The sequence below is a fragment of the Saccostrea cucullata genome, unplaced genomic scaffold, assembly GCF_032062105.1.
Source record: "Saccostrea cucullata isolate Sc308-1 unplaced genomic scaffold, CSIRO_AGI_Scuc_v1 ctg4295, whole genome shotgun sequence".
NCBI lineage: Eukaryota > Metazoa > Mollusca > Bivalvia > Ostreida > Ostreidae > Saccostrea > Saccostrea cuccullata.
Window position 1 is genome coordinate 16686 of NW_026931137.1, and position 19653 is coordinate 36338.

The 19653-nt window shown below is 34.3% G+C and overlaps 1 protein-coding gene across 1 annotated transcript; it reads right to left on the bottom strand.

Annotated features, from left to right (window-relative positions):
- Positions 1–2371: 2371 nt before the first annotated feature.
- Positions 2372–18353, bottom strand: LOC134231543 (uncharacterized). Its single transcript, XM_062713504.1, has 7 exons — positions 18162–18353; positions 15995–16625; positions 15829–15891; positions 15554–15592; positions 7364–10679; positions 2612–2875; positions 2372–2447 (listed from the first exon to the last, which is right to left on the bottom strand). The coding sequence occupies exons 2-7, from the start codon at positions 16608–16610 to the stop codon at positions 2372–2374; spliced, it is 4374 nt and encodes a 1457-aa protein (XP_062569488.1). The 5' UTR covers positions 16611–16625; positions 18162–18353.
- Positions 18354–19653: the final 1300 nt, after the last annotated feature.

Consider the following 19653-nt stretch of genomic DNA (forward strand, 5'->3'; position numbering starts at 1 on the left):
AGTTTCAGATTTCCTGGCCCATTGGTTTTTGAGAAGAATATTTTTAAAGATTTTTTCTATATATTTCTATGTAAAATTTGGATTCCCTACTGTGTCCCCGCCCTACACCCAGAAGAATGATGTTAGCAATTTAATATCTACACTACACCGGGATGCTTCCACATAAGTTTTAGCTTTTATGGTCCATGCAGTGGTTCTTAAAAATTAAATTTTTAAAGACTTGTTTTATATATTTCTATGTAAAACTTGGATTCCCTATAGTCGCTCCGCCCTAAACCCGGGGGTCATGATTTTAACAATTTAATATCTACACTACCCAAGGATGTTTCCATATAAGTTACAACTTTCCTGGCCTAATGGTTTTTGAGAAGAAGATTTTCAGAGACTCGTTCTATATATTTCTATGTAAAACTTGATTCCCCTATAATAATTATATTACTGGAACAACTTGATATTCACAAATGTTCTAAAAAAAAATGACCACTATGGAATGTTCAAGAAACCTATTAATGTTTACTAATTATATACATGATGACACAATACAAATAGAACACACCTCACAACACCACCACCCCTTAAAAGGTTGAATGTCAATGAAAAACTAAATTTGCAAAACATATGTACATTGATACAAAATCTAGTAAGTTTACGCTACTATTTGCTAGCATCTGCAATAACATTGTCTTTGCCTTTCATATGCTTTATTGTAATTTTATATTCTTGCAACAACAAACTCCATCTAGTCAGTCTTTGGTTCTTGTTTGACAATTTATGCAAAACTGGCAGGGTGTTGTGATCCGTAAATACGAGAATTGAATGTAAAGAAACGTTCAAATAAACATCAAAATGTTGTAAGGCTAACAACAAAGCAATGCATTCCTTTTCAGTGGTGGAATACTTTTGTTGACTTTTTGTAAATTTCTTTGAAAAATAAGAAACAACTCTATCTACCTTATCACTATGTTCTTGACAAAGCTGCCCCGATTCCAACATCACTAGCATCAACAGTTAGAGGAAATTGATTTAAAAACTCTGGAGTTGACAAAACTGGATTGCTCATAAGGACAAATTTGATTTTATGAAATGATTTTTAACAGTCCTATGTCCATTCAAAGTTAACCCTCTTTTGCAAAAGATTTGTAAGGGGACTTATTACTGAGGAAATAATTAGACAAAATTTTCTTTAAAAACCAGCCATGCTCAAAAACCTCATTAACTCTTTCTTATTTGTAGGAATCAGGAACTTTGCAATAGCTTCCACTTTAGCCATAATGGGTGTAACAAAACCTTGATGACCTTCTTACTGACTTTATACTCTACATAAGTTTTACAAATTCACTCTTTTCAAGGTTAAGTTAAATTTGCTTTAGCTAAAATGTCAAATAAAGCACGCATGATTCGGAGATGTTCGTCCCATGTGTCCCTGTATATGATGACATCAATGTAGGCCTCGCATCCCTCGAGGTCTTGAAGAAGGGAATGAATCATCCTTTGGAATGTAGCCGGTGCGTTTTTCATCCCTTTACATTACATTACATTAGCGAAAGCAGATATTTCTTTTGCTCTTTCTGTTAACGGCACTTGCCAGTAGCCTTTCAATAGGTCTAATTTACTGACAAATTTGGCGTTTCCAATTTTGCCAATATAGTCATCGATTCTAGGTATTAGATATGAATCAGTTTTTGTAACAGAATTCACCTTTCTAAAGTCTGTACATGATTGGTAGGTACCGTCCGATTTTGGAACAAGAATGCATGGTTAGCTCCAATTATTTTTACGAGGTTCAACAATGTCATTGTCCAACATGTACTGCACTTCCCTACTTAGGTACTGCAATTTTATTAGATTTAGTCGGTACGGATGTTGTTTAATGGATAGAGCGTCGCCCACTATGACATCATGACAGGCTGCATTAGTTTTCTTTGAAACATCCAAAAAGATTAGATGATACTCCATTATCAGATTTTTACTTGCTCTTTTCGGTGAATGTTCAAATGTCCAAGTGTGGCATCCAAATCAGCCAAAATTTCTGAGTTTTTCAAACACTCTGAATACAATCTTTCTCATTCATTTCTACATTCGTTCGTTTCACTTCCAATACAATTTTGAACAGTCTGCGCATTGCCTAAAGTGGGAACTAGTTTTACAGAATTTCGGTCACACCTTTCAAAATACTCTTTCAACATGTTAATGTAACAAACTCGTTTCTCTTTACGTCGGCCTGGTATCTGAACTACATAGTTTATATCACTAATCTTGCTTTCAATTTCACAAGGGCCATAAAATATCTGGCTTGTAAAGGATGACCAGGAAAAGGTAAAACTACACGAACCTTATCCCATGCTTAAAAAACCTATTTCTTGCATCTTTGTCACACCTCTCTTTCATTTTCATCTGAGAAGTCTTCGAATTTCTCGTGCAAATTAACAAGCATTGTTAAGATTTTTCTTTGAAATAAGACACATAATCTAAAAGATTACTAGTCACATAATATAAAATATTACTAGTCACATAATCTAAAAGATCACTAGTCTCAGTCAGCCACTTTTCCTTCAACAATTTCAAAGGACCTCTCACAGTATGACCGAACACCAATTCAAAAGGACTAAACCCAAGAGACTCCTGGATAGCCTCTCGTGCAGTAAATAGTACTAGATGAACCCCTTTATCCCAGTCTTTCTCATATTGGTAACAAAAGGTCTTCAGCATTGTTTTGAAGGTCTGATGAAATGGTTCTAGCGTCCCTTGGGACTCAGGATGATAAGCAGTTGGTCTATATCGCTTAATACCAAACTCATGCTTGGCTTGCTGAAACAATCCTGACATAAAATTTGAGTCTTTATCTAACTGAATTGCCTTATATGCTCCCACAAAACTGAAAAACAAAAAGTCAGAGACTTAACTATGGTCTTTGCCTCAATATTCCTGAGATGTATGGCTTCAAGGAATCGGGTGAATGTGCACATAATGGTAAGTAAAAACTGGTTTACTGACCTAGTCCTAGGCATAGGTCCTACACAATCCACCGAAACTCGACTAAACGGTTCTTCAAAAGCTGAAATGGGTTGGAGAGGAGCAGACAGTAACTTCTGATTCGGTTTACCTACCATCTGACAATTATGCCATGACTTACAAAACTCAGAAACATCCTTTCTTAGCTTAGGCTAATAGAAATGACTCAAAATCCTATAATAAGTCTCATTGACAACTAAATGACCCGCCATAGGTGTACCGTTAGCTAAACTCATGACGTCTCGATGATAAGCAGTTGGGGCCACTAGATAGTGAACAACACACCATAATTCATCTGAGTAAGCATCAGGTGGTCGTTACTTCTTCATAAGTATGCCACCTTTCATACAGAAGCATTATCCAACTTAAGTGGCATTTTCTTGTCGAAGTGTCCTCTCACTCAGTTGAATGATATTTGGGTCTCTTTTATGTTCAGAATGTAACTGCTCTCGACTTAGGATATTCTTGTCTTGGCTTTCTGGTAGATTTGACTCATCTTCATCACCACTAAATTTTAGCAAAGGTTCATTCTTCACCGACTTCTTGATATTGTGTGGTTCCATGCCTTTTTGAGTGCCATCAAGGTCAGACAAGAAAGTGTCATTCAAATCAATATCAACAGAGAAATTCGTCTCGACAAAGCCTTGAGTATGGTCTGCCTGCATTTCTCATCTTCTGGCCATCGCTCTAGTAACAGTATATAATGCTTACGATTGACAGTGTATTTATACATAAACATAAATCTAGAAAATTCTAGAGTTATAAAGACATGATATTACTGGAATAACCTGGACATTCACAGATGTTCTAGAAAAATGACCACTCTGGAAAGTTGAAGAAACTTCTTAATGTTACTAAGCATATATATGATGAAACAATACAACTACAACACACCTCACAACATTCATATTCTTTTTAATCAAAGTCTAGCCAGCCTTTCTTGACATATTTTATTAGATATTCATATGAAGCATTTATTTACAGCAAATTTTTACCTAGAAACATACACATATAAAGGATTTTTTTTTTTTATTTTCTTTGAAAAAATACAAACAAATTAATATAAAATGATAAAGAGCTTATATCTGACTTTCAACGCCAAAACTATTTTTTAAAAAGGATGACGCAAAGATCTATGAAATAAAAAAATAAATTTTGTGTGGCATTCCACCTTAAAAACGCAGAAAAAAAAAATTACACCGTATGCGACGTTTGACGCTAGAATTCGAAGGGTGTGATCAAGCAGACATAATGAAGTCTGCAAGCGGTTCCTTCACAGAAACAATTGAAAATGAAAACAATAAAATTAAAGCTTTAGAATTCCACTCATGCAAAATATTGCAAATTGATTAAAAAACATAAAAAAAAACATTTACTATAGATAGCTTGGACATTAAGTCAGCAGAAAACAATAAGCTGAAAATTATTCACAAATCTAGGTCAATTGAGCTGGGTGGATTTGGTGTGGACACTAAGAGCGCATTTGATTTGTCAACTGTAGTATAAGTTGGGCTGATATTGAGCATGTACACAAACAAAAACAGTTTAATTTTAATAAAACAACACGAACACGACTCGAGTGCATTAAAAATGGACGTTGTTCGTCTTTTTATTATGTATGATTTTTTTAAGTAAGTAAGGAAAAAAACGATATGGGGGAAACGACAAATTTCAATTGTTTATTTTCTTCTGCCATAAATCAACTTAGACCAGATGTAATGTGGTAAAAGTTTGAGTGGTCATTTTGTTGCTTTCCGTTTTGAAGTATTAGACGATATACCTATTTATTAATTAAAATTTTAATTTATTTCTAAAATCGAAACTTACCTCACTGTTGATGTTTTCAGCCATCTTTGTTCTTGTTCATTCTTGTAAATTTTGAGAGTATGTTCGTGACCTTATTCTAAAAAACGCGAGTCGTGTTCGAGTTATTTGATTTGGAAATCCGCCTCGAGAGTTGCAGCTCAATTTTGAATCAAATACACCCTATATGGTGCGCAGCACACAGCTGGAAATTGATTTTCGGACAAGAAGGTCATTTAAATAACAGGACTTGAGGGCAGAAATGACCCAAATACTTGACAAATGAAATGATATTGTTTAGCCCTTAATGATCCGAGTTTGTTATGTTTTCTCGTATCGAAATCGATTCCGTATGAATGTATGATTCCTTATTGCAACCAAACCTCAACTCAGGGGCAACTGTTTAAATCAATTTTTAAAACACACTATCTGAAAATGCTTGCAAAATGATATGCTATATATTTTGTAACCCTGCCTCTTCTTAAAAAAAGAAGCTATGTGAACAAAATGCAAGTCATATGTTTAAGATTGTCCATTTTGCTTCTAATCAAAACAACTGAAATCATAGTTCGCATGTAAAAACTTAAAAAATATATTATAAGAAGTAGATTTTTGAGATATTTATTCTAAAATTTAAAATCCATATTTACTAATGATTACATTTAATTAATGTACATGCACTATTAAACAAAAAGTGTGTTAAAATAAACTTCAATAAAAGTGAAAAATTCTTGAACATGATTTTAAACAGCAAACAAACAAAATGATCTGTAAACTATGACAGATAATGTAAAAATTTAAATAAACTTTTTTCACTAGGCTAGCATACACATTTAAGCTAGAAGTACCTGAATACTAGTATATAAATTCATACAAAATATCGCCTCACATGTTTCTTTACCTCATTCAGCACTCTCTTGTACTCGGGTCCTTTACGTCTATCACACCTAAATGTTCTCACCAGTCGCCACGTTTTCTCTAAAATAGACACGCCTCCTTTGTTTAATGCAGAACTCAAATTTAAAAATGCCTTTCTGTCTAACGGGAAATCATGTCAATTGTACCCAACCCTGATATTCACATCCGTCCCTGCCTAAAGGAGAATCCGTACCTTTTCTACTCTGTCAGTAACATACCCTTCATCAACCAGTGTAAACATCAGAGGGTGCCTTACACCTGACTCGTCATTAAAATCACGATACACTTGTATCATCTAATTGGAATTCAAGCCCAAATCTACGAGATGTCTTAGTATATCACATTTTCAATGTGTGATTGTTTTATACAAATCTCCCAATTTATTTACGCAGCTATGATAAGGCTGTCCGAAGGCTTAAAATGCCTTGAAAGTATACATTTTATTCCGAGCTAGATTTTAATTTTAATATGTAATCTTTTTTTGAAATTGCAGAAAACATGAGATGATAGCTGTTTTATTTTAAAGCATTTCCGTGACGTCACATGGCTGTGTTGATCACGTGACGGAGATTTGTGATACTCCTAATTCTTGCACAAAAAACGCTTCGGCACAAGTGCAAAGCAAAAACATTGTGCAAAATTTGTTACATAGATCAATTCATTGTGATCTCTAGTACATAAAAAGTGCTGGGGCAGATTTTATTTTTACTCGTTTTGAAAATGTTTTACGAGGAATTCAACTTACCATCTTAAGAAGGGATATTTTCCGCCCTTTATCGCGATTTATACAAAAATTGTTAAAGAAAACACAGTCCCCCAGCAGTACTCGGTTAGAAGACATACTTCTCTTGTTGATTCACACAGAATATCTTCAATTTGTCCTTGTTTATCACTTGTGCCAGTCCAATATAAACACGATTCATAAATTCTAACTCTGTCTGCGGACGTGTAAGGGGAGCGTGTCACACATAATTTTTTGCTATTGTTTGAATATGTGCATATCGGACAAGCAAAAGGAAAAGGATATTTAAATTTCAAATATTAAACATCATATCAGCACACTCGAGCTTAAATACAGTCGTAACGCTTGAATTAAACAACAAGTCCCTAAAATATATCTACGTGCCATGTATACATTATAACATTTTCCCCGTCATGCCAGCTCAAGTATGCAGTGACTTGACGTCCTATTCAATTATGACGTCATATCTAGGTACCGGTCACGGTAGCCTAGTGGTAGAGCGTTCGCTTCGTGATCGGGAGGCCCGGGATCGATTCTCGTTCGCGGCGCCGCGTCATACCTAAGACGTAAACAAAGGTAGTGACTGTTCCTTCGCCAAGCACTCAGAAGTGAAAGTTACGGGTCTTTCGGATATGACCTTAAAAACGTAGGTCCCGTGTCACGATAGGCGCTCGCACGATAAAGAACCCTCACTGCTCAATGGCCCTGAGTGCCGAGTATAGGTCTAAATTTGAAGCCCTTCACCGGCATACGGTGACGTCTCCATATGAGTGAAAATTTCTCAAGAGGGACGTTAAATAATATACAATCAATCAATCATATCTAGGTAGTTCAGAGAAGTTACTACGGTTTGAACAGTTTGATATTTTACGGGCAACCCTATCCTACCTGCGTATATGCCATACTCGTTGCCGTGTCACCACCACATTATCCTTACTATCAATCACAACGGCGCCTTGTCTTATGTTTACCAGACACTCGTACAGATGTAAGTTCAAATTTATCAACCGACATCTATCCTCAACGTTAAATAATTGTTTTAGAACATCAAATTGACCCCTTACTAATGCAATACACAAAGCTGATACAGCATCTTCAGTACAAATCGTTGAGTCTGCCACCTTACTTTTATCTTGTAGATTTACATCAGCCTCCGCCAATAGCAGATCCTTAACTACACGTAGATGTCTACCCGTACATGTTGCAGTCAGTGGGTTGATATATGTAAACTGTGGATGGACAGAAGCCCCTGATTCTAGCAGAATATTCACTATAGTCTTATGTCCATATTTACACGCTGCTGTTAGGGGTGAACCATTTTCACCTTGAGGATTGACATCAGCTCCTGCCTTGAGCAGCTCATTTACAATACTAAGATGTCCAGCTTCACATGCTGCTGCCAATGGTGTTTCAAAAGCACCTGGTAGATTTATATCAGCCCCTGCCTGTAGCAGCTCCTTTACTACAACCATATATCCACTCCTACATCCTTCTGTCAATGGGGTATAATCCTCATCTTGTGGATTTACATCAGCGCCTGCCATTAGCAACTCTTTTACTATATCTATATGCCCACACTTGCAAGCTTCTGTCAGAGGTGTATTTTCACCCTGTAGATTGACGTCAGCTCCTACCTGTAGCAAATCCTTCACTAGACTTAAATGTCCCTTCTCACATGCTGCTGTCAATGGTGTATAAAATAAACCTTTCAGATTAACATCAGCCCCTGCTTCTAGCAGCACCTTTACGACACTCATATGTCCCTCTTTACATGTTTCTGTTAACGGTGTATCTTTATGACATTGTAGATTGACTTCAGCCCCTGCAGCCAGCAACGCTTTCACTACATCTAAATGTCCACACTTACACGCTGTTCTGAGTGGTTGATTAGATAAACCATTGACATCAGCCCCGACCTCTAACAAGTACTTCACTAGACTTAATTGTCCACTCTCACATGCTTCAGTCAATGGCGTGTTTAAGATACCTTGTACATTGACGTCAGCCCCCACCTTTACCAGCTCCTTGACTACATTTATATGTCCACCAACACATGCTTCTGTCAGTGGTGTATCATTTGCACATTCTGAATTAACATTAGCCCCCGCATCTAGGAGCTGTTTAACAACACACAGGTGCCCTTTTCTACATGCTGCTGTCAGCGGAATATCATATTTATCTTGTGGATTCACACAGGCTCCTGATTTTAGAAGTTCATTTACCACATTTGTATGACCACTCTCGGCTGCAGCTGTAAGTGGTGTTTTATACATACTTTGGGGATTAACATCAGCCCCTGCTTCCAGAAGCACTTTCACGATATTCATTTCTCCTCTCTCACATGCTGCTGCAAGTGGTGTGTCATTCCATATTTCATCAAAGTGTGAATATTCATATTCTCTGATGATTGTATCTAGATTGACGTATTTGATAAATATTTTAAAAGTCTCTAGATCCCCACTGTAACAACTCAAAATGAGTAAGCGACGTTGTTCACAAACAGATTGATTTATTGAATCACTCCATGGTTTCAGAGGACATAACTTATCTGTTTCATTGTTTGCTGCAGTGATCTTCTCGCCTTTCTTAATTATATAGCTTAACTCAGAGTGAAAAGGATTCAAAAACACTTCAGATTGAGTCTCTTTGTGTCGTTCTGTTTGCTCAAAAATGTATTGTAAAATCTCACTGTGTCCGAAATAAACCACCCAACTGATCACCCTCACGCTGCTTGTTCGTTTTCGTAGTGGTGGTTGTCTCATATTTATCAAAACCATCTGTCTGTGAAAATCATTAATCGTCTTATCCCTCTCTTCACGCTCGTTCCGTATTACACAGTCACCTATCCCCACTACTTTAGACGCATCATTTTGCTCCAACAGAAACAATGATTTTAATTCTGTGTAAGGCTTTCTTTTTAAAACTTCAATAAAAGCTTTGCACACCTTATGCTGTTTTAAAACATTATTAGTGAAAACGTTAAACAGTTCCATATTTTCTACATCTTTGTATAAACGTTCTGCTAATAAGGAATACTGATCCTCTGTTAACCTTATACAGAGATCAAATGACTCCATGCCAGCTTTGCTTTTGCAACTGAATGCAACATCCTCTTCAACCTGTTCACAACTGCTTCTTAATGAATTTTCATTTTCATATTTCTTTAGTAAATATTGATTTTCATTTTTCTGAAGTTTGACATAGTTAGCAATATAGCTACTGCTCATGAATTGTAAAATCAGTTCTGGAAACTGACAACCAAAATGATAGGCAACGATTTCAAACATAGAATCATGCACAAGGCTGTATTCAGTGTCACAAAGTTTTGTGTATGTCCCTTTCATATGTGACAATGCATCAACGAATCTAAAATTATCAATTTGCCTGCTAAGTTTGCATTTCAATAGAACATTATTTTTCATTTCATTAAAGTTATGGAACATTGCTTTCTTTTCTATTTCTTCTGGGAATTTTTCTGATATTTTGTTTTCATTCATCGTGCATAAAACCAGAGAAGCATAGTGGACTTTGTTTTGCTTTTTCATTTCTTCAAGTTCCTTCAAAATGCATGGAACTGGATTTTTAAAAAATGCTGACCCATACAACTGGAATTTCTTTTCTGATGAAAATAATTTGCACAGATAGGGAAACATTCTTGATACTGAAGTCAAACTTGGAGACAACAGATCAACATCTATTTTGTATCTTATCAATATGTTAGTTTTGTCAGTGTTAGTTAAAGCAAATTTTTCACTGTGTAACAGAACAATATTGCTTTCATCTGTAAAAAATGAACTTGACTCAAATGTTTTTCTATATACAGCTTCTCTACATGTCATGATAGTTTTTGACTTTGACATAACAGGTGTCATTATTCTATCTTGGTAATCATGCAAAAGGTTTAATTTTGTCTTTTCAAGTCCAAATACACCTACCACATCATCTATAACAAAAACCTGTGGATTCACTGGATCACAATAGTCCTCTATCTTTCTGATGTCTTTGATTGGTACAATCTCGTATCCTTCCTGTTGTAACATCAATGCGATGTGACGTGCTGTGGCTGTTTTTCCAGATCCTGGGACTCCAACAAATGTTACATGAGTCTGATTCTTCACTTTTTCCAGCATTTCTTGGAAATTGTATGACTCATAGTAAACTTTGTCGTCCTCTTTCCATTGTAACATATCAATCTCATGAATAGCTGCAGATAGAAATCATTCAAAGGAATGAGATTTATATTGAAATTTCCTTGAAACCTAAATTTCAAAATGTGCATTTAGAAGTTAGACAATAAACAGAAACTGCACATTGTACATTTGTAGGAGAGATAAGATTAGAAATTGTGAATTATTTAATCTTTTTTTGAGGTTGAACGTGTATAACAGTAAAAAATCATTTGACCAGGACCAAATTCAAAGAAGTAAAGCCACGAAGGTGCAAAATCAGCCTACATTTTTTAGGAAATTTTAACTGAAGTAAAAGAGAAAAATAATGATGAATATATTATCTACTTGTGTTGAGCTCAAAAGGTTCACGTCATATTTTTCATTTGATGACGTCATAATTGAACAGTAAACGTCTAAACACGTGCACTTTGCACATCTTTAACTCAAAATTTGACATTGGCCACACTCTACGAACAAAATAAAATTTATGTCATTAAAAAGAGGATAAAAAAGTAAATACATAGGACTTATTTTTATTTTGTTCATCACGTGTGGCCACATCGAAAACTTAACTTTTCTTTCCATATAGTTCCTCTGAAAACCGACCACCACAGCGGATTTTCGGGAAGATTTCATGATATTACCAAAAAAAAAAAAATGCTGTGCTTTCTACCTTAAAAATTTATCAAAATGAATTGTCTAGTGTGAAATATATTGGATTTTGTGTGTGGTAGGAAAAAGGAAAACGAAATCCACGTGCTTTATGTACAAAATATTACAGCATGCAGTATTGTCGACTTCTTTCTATCCCTACCGTGGTTGTGAACCAAGACTTTTTCTTGACATAGCTGATTCAGATTCAATCAATTATACCTATAATTTAGGAAAAAAATTAGTGTATACTCTTTTTTATATTTCTTTGTGTGAATTCCTATTTACAACTTGATCCCAACGCCTCGCCGCCATGGTCACTATGTAATCAAAGGGAGATTACTCGTAAAACATTTCAAGAACCTAGACCTCATGATGACGAATTATTGAATCTTCCACACCGATCTAAACTGAGGGACTTCATATTTATGTATTTATCGAAAAAAGTATATTTCTCTAACGTGCTGTCAACAAATTGATATTTATAATTCCTTCACTGGCATTATATGTAATTCTTTAAATACATATATTTAAACACTGCGCGTTAGCAGTTCATATTGACGTCGTTTGACGTTACAACGTTGAGCAGAAATTCCTGACGTTGCACGATTATAGACATGTATACGTATTTTCCAATTTTAGATCAAAACTTAAAGAATAATAATATATGTGTCAAAATTTATATCACAAACCATATCAACCCCAGAACAATATTAGGCCTGGGGCCTCCCTCCCTCGGACTCGTACATGTATGGTATTGGGTCTGTTCACCCTATCAGTCTGTTCACACAGAGTCCGCTCTCCTTCGATCATTGTAAATGATTTGTGTACAACAGTTACATATTCTATGAAATTAAGTATCAATATGGAGTCTTGGCTAGATATATATACAGGATGTGATACATATGAGACCACTGAGATATTTAATAATTAAAAAGTCGGATGCGTTAATAAGCTGCTCAAAATGTAATTTTACTTTTTTTTCCCCTTTTAGTTTTCATTAATTTCATCTACTAGTATCCTAATCGAGTTCAAAGTCGGATGCGTAAAGGTCAGCTCAATATAGCTAATCTGTAAAAAGGTTTTTATAAGTCTACTACAGTAAAATAGGAAATCCCCAGTTTTCACGTATATCTTAGTCATGTTATTGTTATATCGGGGGCAGTGGTTTAATTACAATACTTGTCAAGTTAAACTTACATAAACTTATATGGAAATATTGAATACTAACAATTTGAAACTGATAACATAAATCCACAAATTCAGAAATTATTTCTAGGGGAGAAATTTCTTAACAAGCTAAAAAAAAAAAAAAAAAAAAAACTCGCCCAAACTTCAAAAACCTATTTCGTAGTGGTGGTGGTGGTATTGCTTGAAATCGTTCACTTTTCATACCGATTTCACACGGATTCGTGTTTACCAGGGGGGTCCAAGGTAACTTTTTTCTTACTCCTGTATACATTTAATAATCTTGCAAATCCCGGGGGGGGGACGCCCACTCTAGACCCGCGCATGAATCCGGGTCAGAAGAATTATGTACAAATCTTAAGAGGGAATACATCATATTATTCATAATTATTGCAGGCACCGATCAAGGAAAATTTTTCGGGGGGCAGGGAACCCTGATCGAAGATAAATTTCCAACCCGAAAATTTCTTGACAAGCTAAAAAACGTGTGGGGGGGAGAGGGGGCTTTGACTTTTAAAGCTTCATATCTTTTACTTTTACTACCAATTTCACATAAAACACATTTTCAATGAGGGATCTGTATTTTTACGTAGGGGTCTAGGTCACTTTTAATTGACTTTGTACTTCGCTACTTCGCTGTCAACTGCGCTAATTCCAAGGGAGTGAGAGGGTCTAGACAGAATTTCACTGATGCATGTATATGGAATTGTCCTTGGTGTCTGGTGAGACGGCAATAAATCTGGTACACATATACGGGGCCTTTTATAAACAAACTCTTACATTGTTCAGCTGCATAAAAATACATGTAAACGAAATCATTTCAATGGTCTGCATTAATTGATAGCATGATTCAATACTACCAGGAGATGTTTGTTCGTATGTTTTGTCTATCAGGAGACAGGATCTAAGATGGGATTCTTCTTAGTTCGGGCCTATTTTAGCAGTTACAATCACAGTTGTATGGGGGAGGGGTACAGTCATATTTCTACAGCTGGGGTCACCATCAACTACTAAAGCAAAAAAAAAAATCATCAGACGTATTATCAATGGACACAAGCATATATTACCTTAGTTCTATCTTTTCCAAAGTATTTTATATGTCGGCAAGATTGGGGGGCGGCAAGGTTCAAGATTAATTGCTCGCTTTGCTCTTTGGTCCACCGAAATGTCATCATTTCCGTCTATTATGTTGCACTATTTCGTTGGAGACGTCTGGGAAACTGCTTAAAACTTTTAAAAAGTGAATTCAAAGTGTATGACGACCTGATAAATGACGTATTCAGCCTGCTTTTATTTAATTTTATAATATACATGTACATGCATGTTATTTATTCTATACGTATTCTCGGGTGAAACCTTCTTGATTCCTTTTTCCCTTTATAAATATCAATTAGTTTTGTGAATTTGGATTCTCACAATAGGAAAATACTAGGCAGAATAAAGTCTTTAACATCATTTATTTAAGAAAAAAAAAATTTTAATGAAAAATGACATCTAAGAGATTGCTAAAAATTCCAGCTTAGTACACGTGCACTTTCTCAACAAAAACAACACAACGCCCGCCTCACCATCCCCTCAAACACTCGATATTATTTAATATTATTCTAATTCTACTCTTGTGAATTATTTTCCATCAGTGTAAATTTGTTATCTCTTATAAATAATTTCAATGTCATGTATTTAACGTGTTTAACGTCAACGACATGACGTAATAGTATTTCATTCGAAAAAAAACAATGCTTATTTCAAACACCTGTAAAAAGAAAACTATAAAAGATATATTTAAAAAATAAACTGTTTTACAACGTACACATACTAGGCCATCATTCCACAAAAAATCATAAATGTTGAATACGGTGCGGATTTTGATGCTTCGTGGCTCTTGTTCTTTGACATCTATCATCTGATAAAATAGCTGTATATGCAATTTCAACATTATACAGACTTCCCTACAAACGCCACAGAGAGGAAACATATTTTTTCCCTCTAAGCTTGAGGGATTACTTTGTGAAAAATCATCAGACCATGACTAAATTCGAATTTGACATGTATATTAATATTTCGTATTCATATGTTAAATTTGAGTTGAATATGTGCAGCTGTTCACAAGATAATGAATAAAGAGTCAATGATGACAGAATGTTGGAACAGAGCCAACTATATATGCCTTGGTCTTTCTAATTCTGAGGACCAAGTTGCATCCACTGACAAAGTTTGATGATTCTTAGCCAATTAGTACCTGAAATATTTAGATATTGCCATAATAATCAAATGTAAGTCAGTTACGTACTTTTTAATGACCCTTCAAAGAGCAAAGATACATCCACTGACAAATTTTGCTGATTCTAAGTTGATCAATATAAGGACCTGTGATATTTAAACAATTTTAAAAGTCATGAAATTTCAAAAGTAGGTCTTGGTGACCTACTTTTTGGTTGACATTCTCCCAAGATCCAAGATGCATCGTCCATTGTAGCTCCACTCTATCCCGGGTCTCATTATTTGAACAACCTAGAATCTACACTACCTGAAGATGATTCAATATAAATATGTCTAGTCATAGCTCTAGAGATGATCTTTGATTGTCCCTTATGGCCCTACCCTTCCTCCTAGGGTATAGTTAGAACAAAAAAAACTTGAATCAACAACAAATGAGATTGGTTCAAAATAAATTTGACCTTTCCTGATTGTGAGTATATTCTTATATAAAAACTTTGATCATTCATTGTGGCCCCAACCTACCTCTAGGGGTTCTGATTTTTACAGACTGTAAAGTACGCTACACGAGGATGCTTCCACATAAATATGACCCATCGTGGCTTTGCTGTTCTTGAGAAGAAAAGTTATGAAGATTTTCCTTTAGATTCCAAAGAAAAACTTGGATCATCCTTTTTTTATGCAAAAGATATCCCTTTTATTCAATAAATTAAAGTATTTCTCTGTTCTAAATTTAATAAAGTATTTTTTATCACTGTTTTCATTTATTGATACAAAGTATATGTTTAGCTGAAGAGCATTTCGTTACCTTCAACACGTTTGATTTACATTTATTTCAACCAGATCCACATACCTTTCACATTTGGGGGAACAGCTGCAGTTGATAAATTATCTGAAAAGAATATAACTTTTTTAAAAAAATCACACAAGTACAAAGAGATTTAATTACTATTACTCTGAGTAAATTCAAAAGTACTATCATCCTGAAAATTTGATTGCTTGATGTCAAACAGTAAAAAAGGAAAAATATTGTAGTACATTATAAATCTTGTTAATTTTGGCCAAAACTCCTAGGCCCCTTAGGGGTAGTGTTCTAAATTTACTTAATTAAAAAAATACTATACTTACCAATAATTTTCAGCATTTTGTTTTGATTCTCAATTCGATCTGTACCTCTCTCTTCTAATTTACCTGAAATTATGAAAAGATTTTAAAAAAAGAAGTAACATGCAAAATTGGTTTGATTAGTTTTAAAAATTTTCTGTTTTTGTTCAGATTAGGTTTTCAAATTTACGTTTAAGTCTGTGCACTATTTCTCCTGTTGCTATATTTTCTTCAGCCTGGTTTCTCAGTTCTTCAAGGTAGTGATGGTCATTAACAGGGTCCATTGTCTCATGTCTCAAAAAATCCACCTCTTTTTCAAAATGATTTCCATTGTTAAGGAAAGAGTCAAGATCAACAACTGCTGATCTAACAGTGGACCAGATTGTGTTGAAATCAGCATTGGAAAGTATTGGGCTGGAAAGATTTAGACACTGATTTCTAGCGATGCAAATCCTCTCAATGTTGGGAGAAAGAGACCTGTCTTTAGGATCTGGGTCATTGCCCCAACCATTATTGTGTGGTGGTATGCCACATATGTTTCTAAGCAGTATGTTCAATAAAGGAATATCCATATCATTATAATTTCCAGCATAAGTACTACCACGAGGTAAAATTAGATTTAACTGTTGCACTGTCAGACGAGGAAGATTACTTATCTTTTGTACAATGACATGTTGAAATGTCGACGGTGGTACATGATGACGTAATACATCACGTAGTTCATCTGTGCATGGACCCAAAAGAAGTCGACACGCTCTACACGCATTTGTTGTTTTCTCTGCAGACATGGTAGAATAGAATTGCATTCTCTCTATGCTTTTCTGAAAAAAATAATTCAGAAAATAATACTTGAGCAATTATAAGTGATTTGTTTGTGAAACACTGATGCCCCCTGCATGGCAACTTATTGCGAGGGTTGAATAATCTCAAATGCATACTGAGTATCAGACTTATATCAAAGGCCATGGACAAAAGTGTCCCTATTTGTTCAAAGGTTATGACCAAGGTTCAAGTTTTTGAAAACTGGGTCAAACTCTTAGGTCAAGGTAAAAATATTGATATCAGCTGAAATGAATGCACATGTGAAGGATGAAAGTCCTAGTTCCAACTGTTCAAAAGTTATGGCCAAGTTTAAAGTATTTTTTTTTTGTAAAAGTAGATTAAAGCCAAGGTCAGTTTCAAGAGGTCAAATTTGGTGGTACCCATGCAAAGGTTGTACAATGATTACACATGTGAAGGATGTGTACAATGAACACACATGTGAAGGATGAAAGCCCTAGCCCCAACTGTTCAAAAGTTATGGCCAAGGTTAAAGTGTGTTTTTTTTTTGTAAAAGTAGTTCAAAGCCAAGGCCAATGTCAAGAGGTCAAATTTGGCGGTACCCATGGAAAGGTTTTGTCACAAGGAACACACCTGTGAAATATGTCAGCCATAGCCCCACCTACTCAATAATTATGAGCTATGTAAAAGTGGATGACAGACAGACAAACAGATAAACAGATGGATGATAAAAACTATATATTTTCGGGATCTTTCGATCCTGGGCATAAGAAGAAACTATTACAATTAATATAATCAAGAATCTTGTTATTTTCTTAAATTGTAATATAAAAAAAATAAGGAAAAAGATGCATGGATCCATTGACAGTTTTTTTTTAATTTAATAAAAATTTTCAAATTGTTGCTTTTTTCTCAGGTCAATTTTAACATATATGTTTCAACAGCTGTAAAGCTATGCTGTTAACTAGTGTTACAAGAACCATGTTTGAACAAAAATATCCAGGAATGTATTAAATGTATTAAACTTAAAAATCAAATTGCTAAAATGTTTGGTGGAAACTTGAATAAGACAATATGGTCAAATCAGATAAAGTTTTGTAGCGACTAAGTCTCTTTGTGATAGTTTTTTAAAATATTTTTTAATGACATTGATTACATTTTTTATCATTCTTTACTTATTAAAGCATTCATTCAATAATAATAATAAAAACATGTGCATAAATATTCTAAGTTAGATGCTATATTGTTTTCGTGATTTACTTTGTTTTTATTCAGTGCTGTTTTATATTTTGGATATGAGTTAGAATCTTGAAGTTTGTGTATTGAATTTTAAGAAAGTGGAATTAATCTAAAGCGGCGCACGTATTGACCTATTTGTGCAAAAGTAGTCCAAGTCCTATCCTAGGCCCATATATTATTCATACATACCTTGTCAAGTCAGGTTGTGTAAAAAGTCCCATGTATAAAAAAAATCGTTGTCGTGTTTTCATTAAAATCTTCTAATACTGTCACAATAACGATAAAAATCCATAACTGATTTATTTTCACAGTCTTTAGTCATCCTGTGCATTTATCACTGACTAAACTAGATCTGCGCTGAGCATACCACGTTTGGTGTCCGTTCAGTAGTAAATATTATATTCCGTAACCATCAAGAATGGTTCTTTAGATAGCTTCAGTGAAAAAAAACCTTTGTTTTTAGATGAAAAGTCAGGTAAACACAGCCATCCTGTAAATATATACAAAAGATAACACCAGGCTGTGGTGGATGCATCACTTCCGCTTTATGCTATATATATGAGAGTGATATGAGAGTGACGTTTAGAGGCGGATCGATGAACTTTGCTCACAAAAACATAATTTTCCTCTCTTATATATTACCAGTGAAAGTCGCTTTAAATTTTATAAGGAAATCTACTTTCAAGATGAATAAAAAAACAATTTACTATTAGGTCACAAGGATGAATTGAAAAATTATGACGGGCAAATTAAAAAAAAAAACTTTCGAAAAAAATCAACTTCAAGTGTCATTTATATTTTAATATACCAGCATATGCTGTATAATTTCAAGTCACTATGGGATACGCAAATGCATAAAAAAATTCTTTTTTTTTTTGGACATTTTTATTGGAAAAGAAAATATTGCTGCAGACTTTCTTAAATATGTTCTCAAAAGAATGCATTTTTGTCATACTTGTGTGAAGGATAAAACAATGAAATCTAGATTTTTATATATATATATATTTTTCTTAATTTTGCATGATGTATTTTATAAAATAGTTTATTCAAAATATAGCTTTGTGCAAAACAGCCCATCAGTTTTCCATAATACCATTTTGCTTTAAAATATTACTAAGAGAGGCCTTTTTAATGTTGATTATCTGGTGTTCTTAAATAAACATGCCACAAAATAATTTAGACTAACGTTAAGAAATATTTTATTCAGCTCAAACACGTAGCGTTAATCAGACTACAGTCTTTCTGTATCAAATATTATTCTTTTTTTTCTACTTAGTTAACACAGATTTACCTGTGTTTAACCTGCATTTTTTCCAAAATGTTGGATACGTGGGAAGACACCACGTCTATCTGTCGATCCGTGTAAGATTTATTGTATAATTAAATATATACAATTTCGAGGCAAAAGCCTATGTATAGAGTCTTTTATTAAAAGTGGTCTACAAACTATTGCAGATATTTGGGATAACGATACTAAGACTTTTAAGACTAATGCTTACATATTTTCAAAACTTCTTGATAAAAGGAGTTGGATTTTTGAATACAGTAAAATAAAAACCGCTATACCTAAGACCTATCTTGACATTCTTGAAGGGAGAAATCTGTAAATAGAATAGATAATGAAATAAATAATTATTTTGTGTTGTGTGATAATTTTTTATTTCTAAGAAAAACAAACAAATTCATAAATTTTGAAGATATAAAACTCAAAGATATACAAAGAGTATTAAACAAAAATATCACTCCAAAATCTCAAAAGAAATAGGAGAAAATGATGCAAATTGAAATTACATAGAAAAAAAATTGGGACTCAATTTATGAAGTTAGGTT

Coding starts and splice junctions, on each gene's coding strand:
- LOC134231543 (XM_062713504.1), bottom strand. CDS start 16,610: ATGCAATTCTATTCTACCATGTCTGCAGAGAAAACAACAAATGCGTGT. Junction 2,876..7,363: donor CGAGTATGGCATATACGCAG/GTAGGATAGGGT, acceptor TTTGTTTTTCAG/TTTTGTGGGAGCATATAAGG. Junction 2,448..2,611: donor GCTATCCAGGAGTCTCTTGG/GTTTAGTCCTTT, acceptor CTTATTTCAAAG/AAAAATCTTAACAATGCTTG.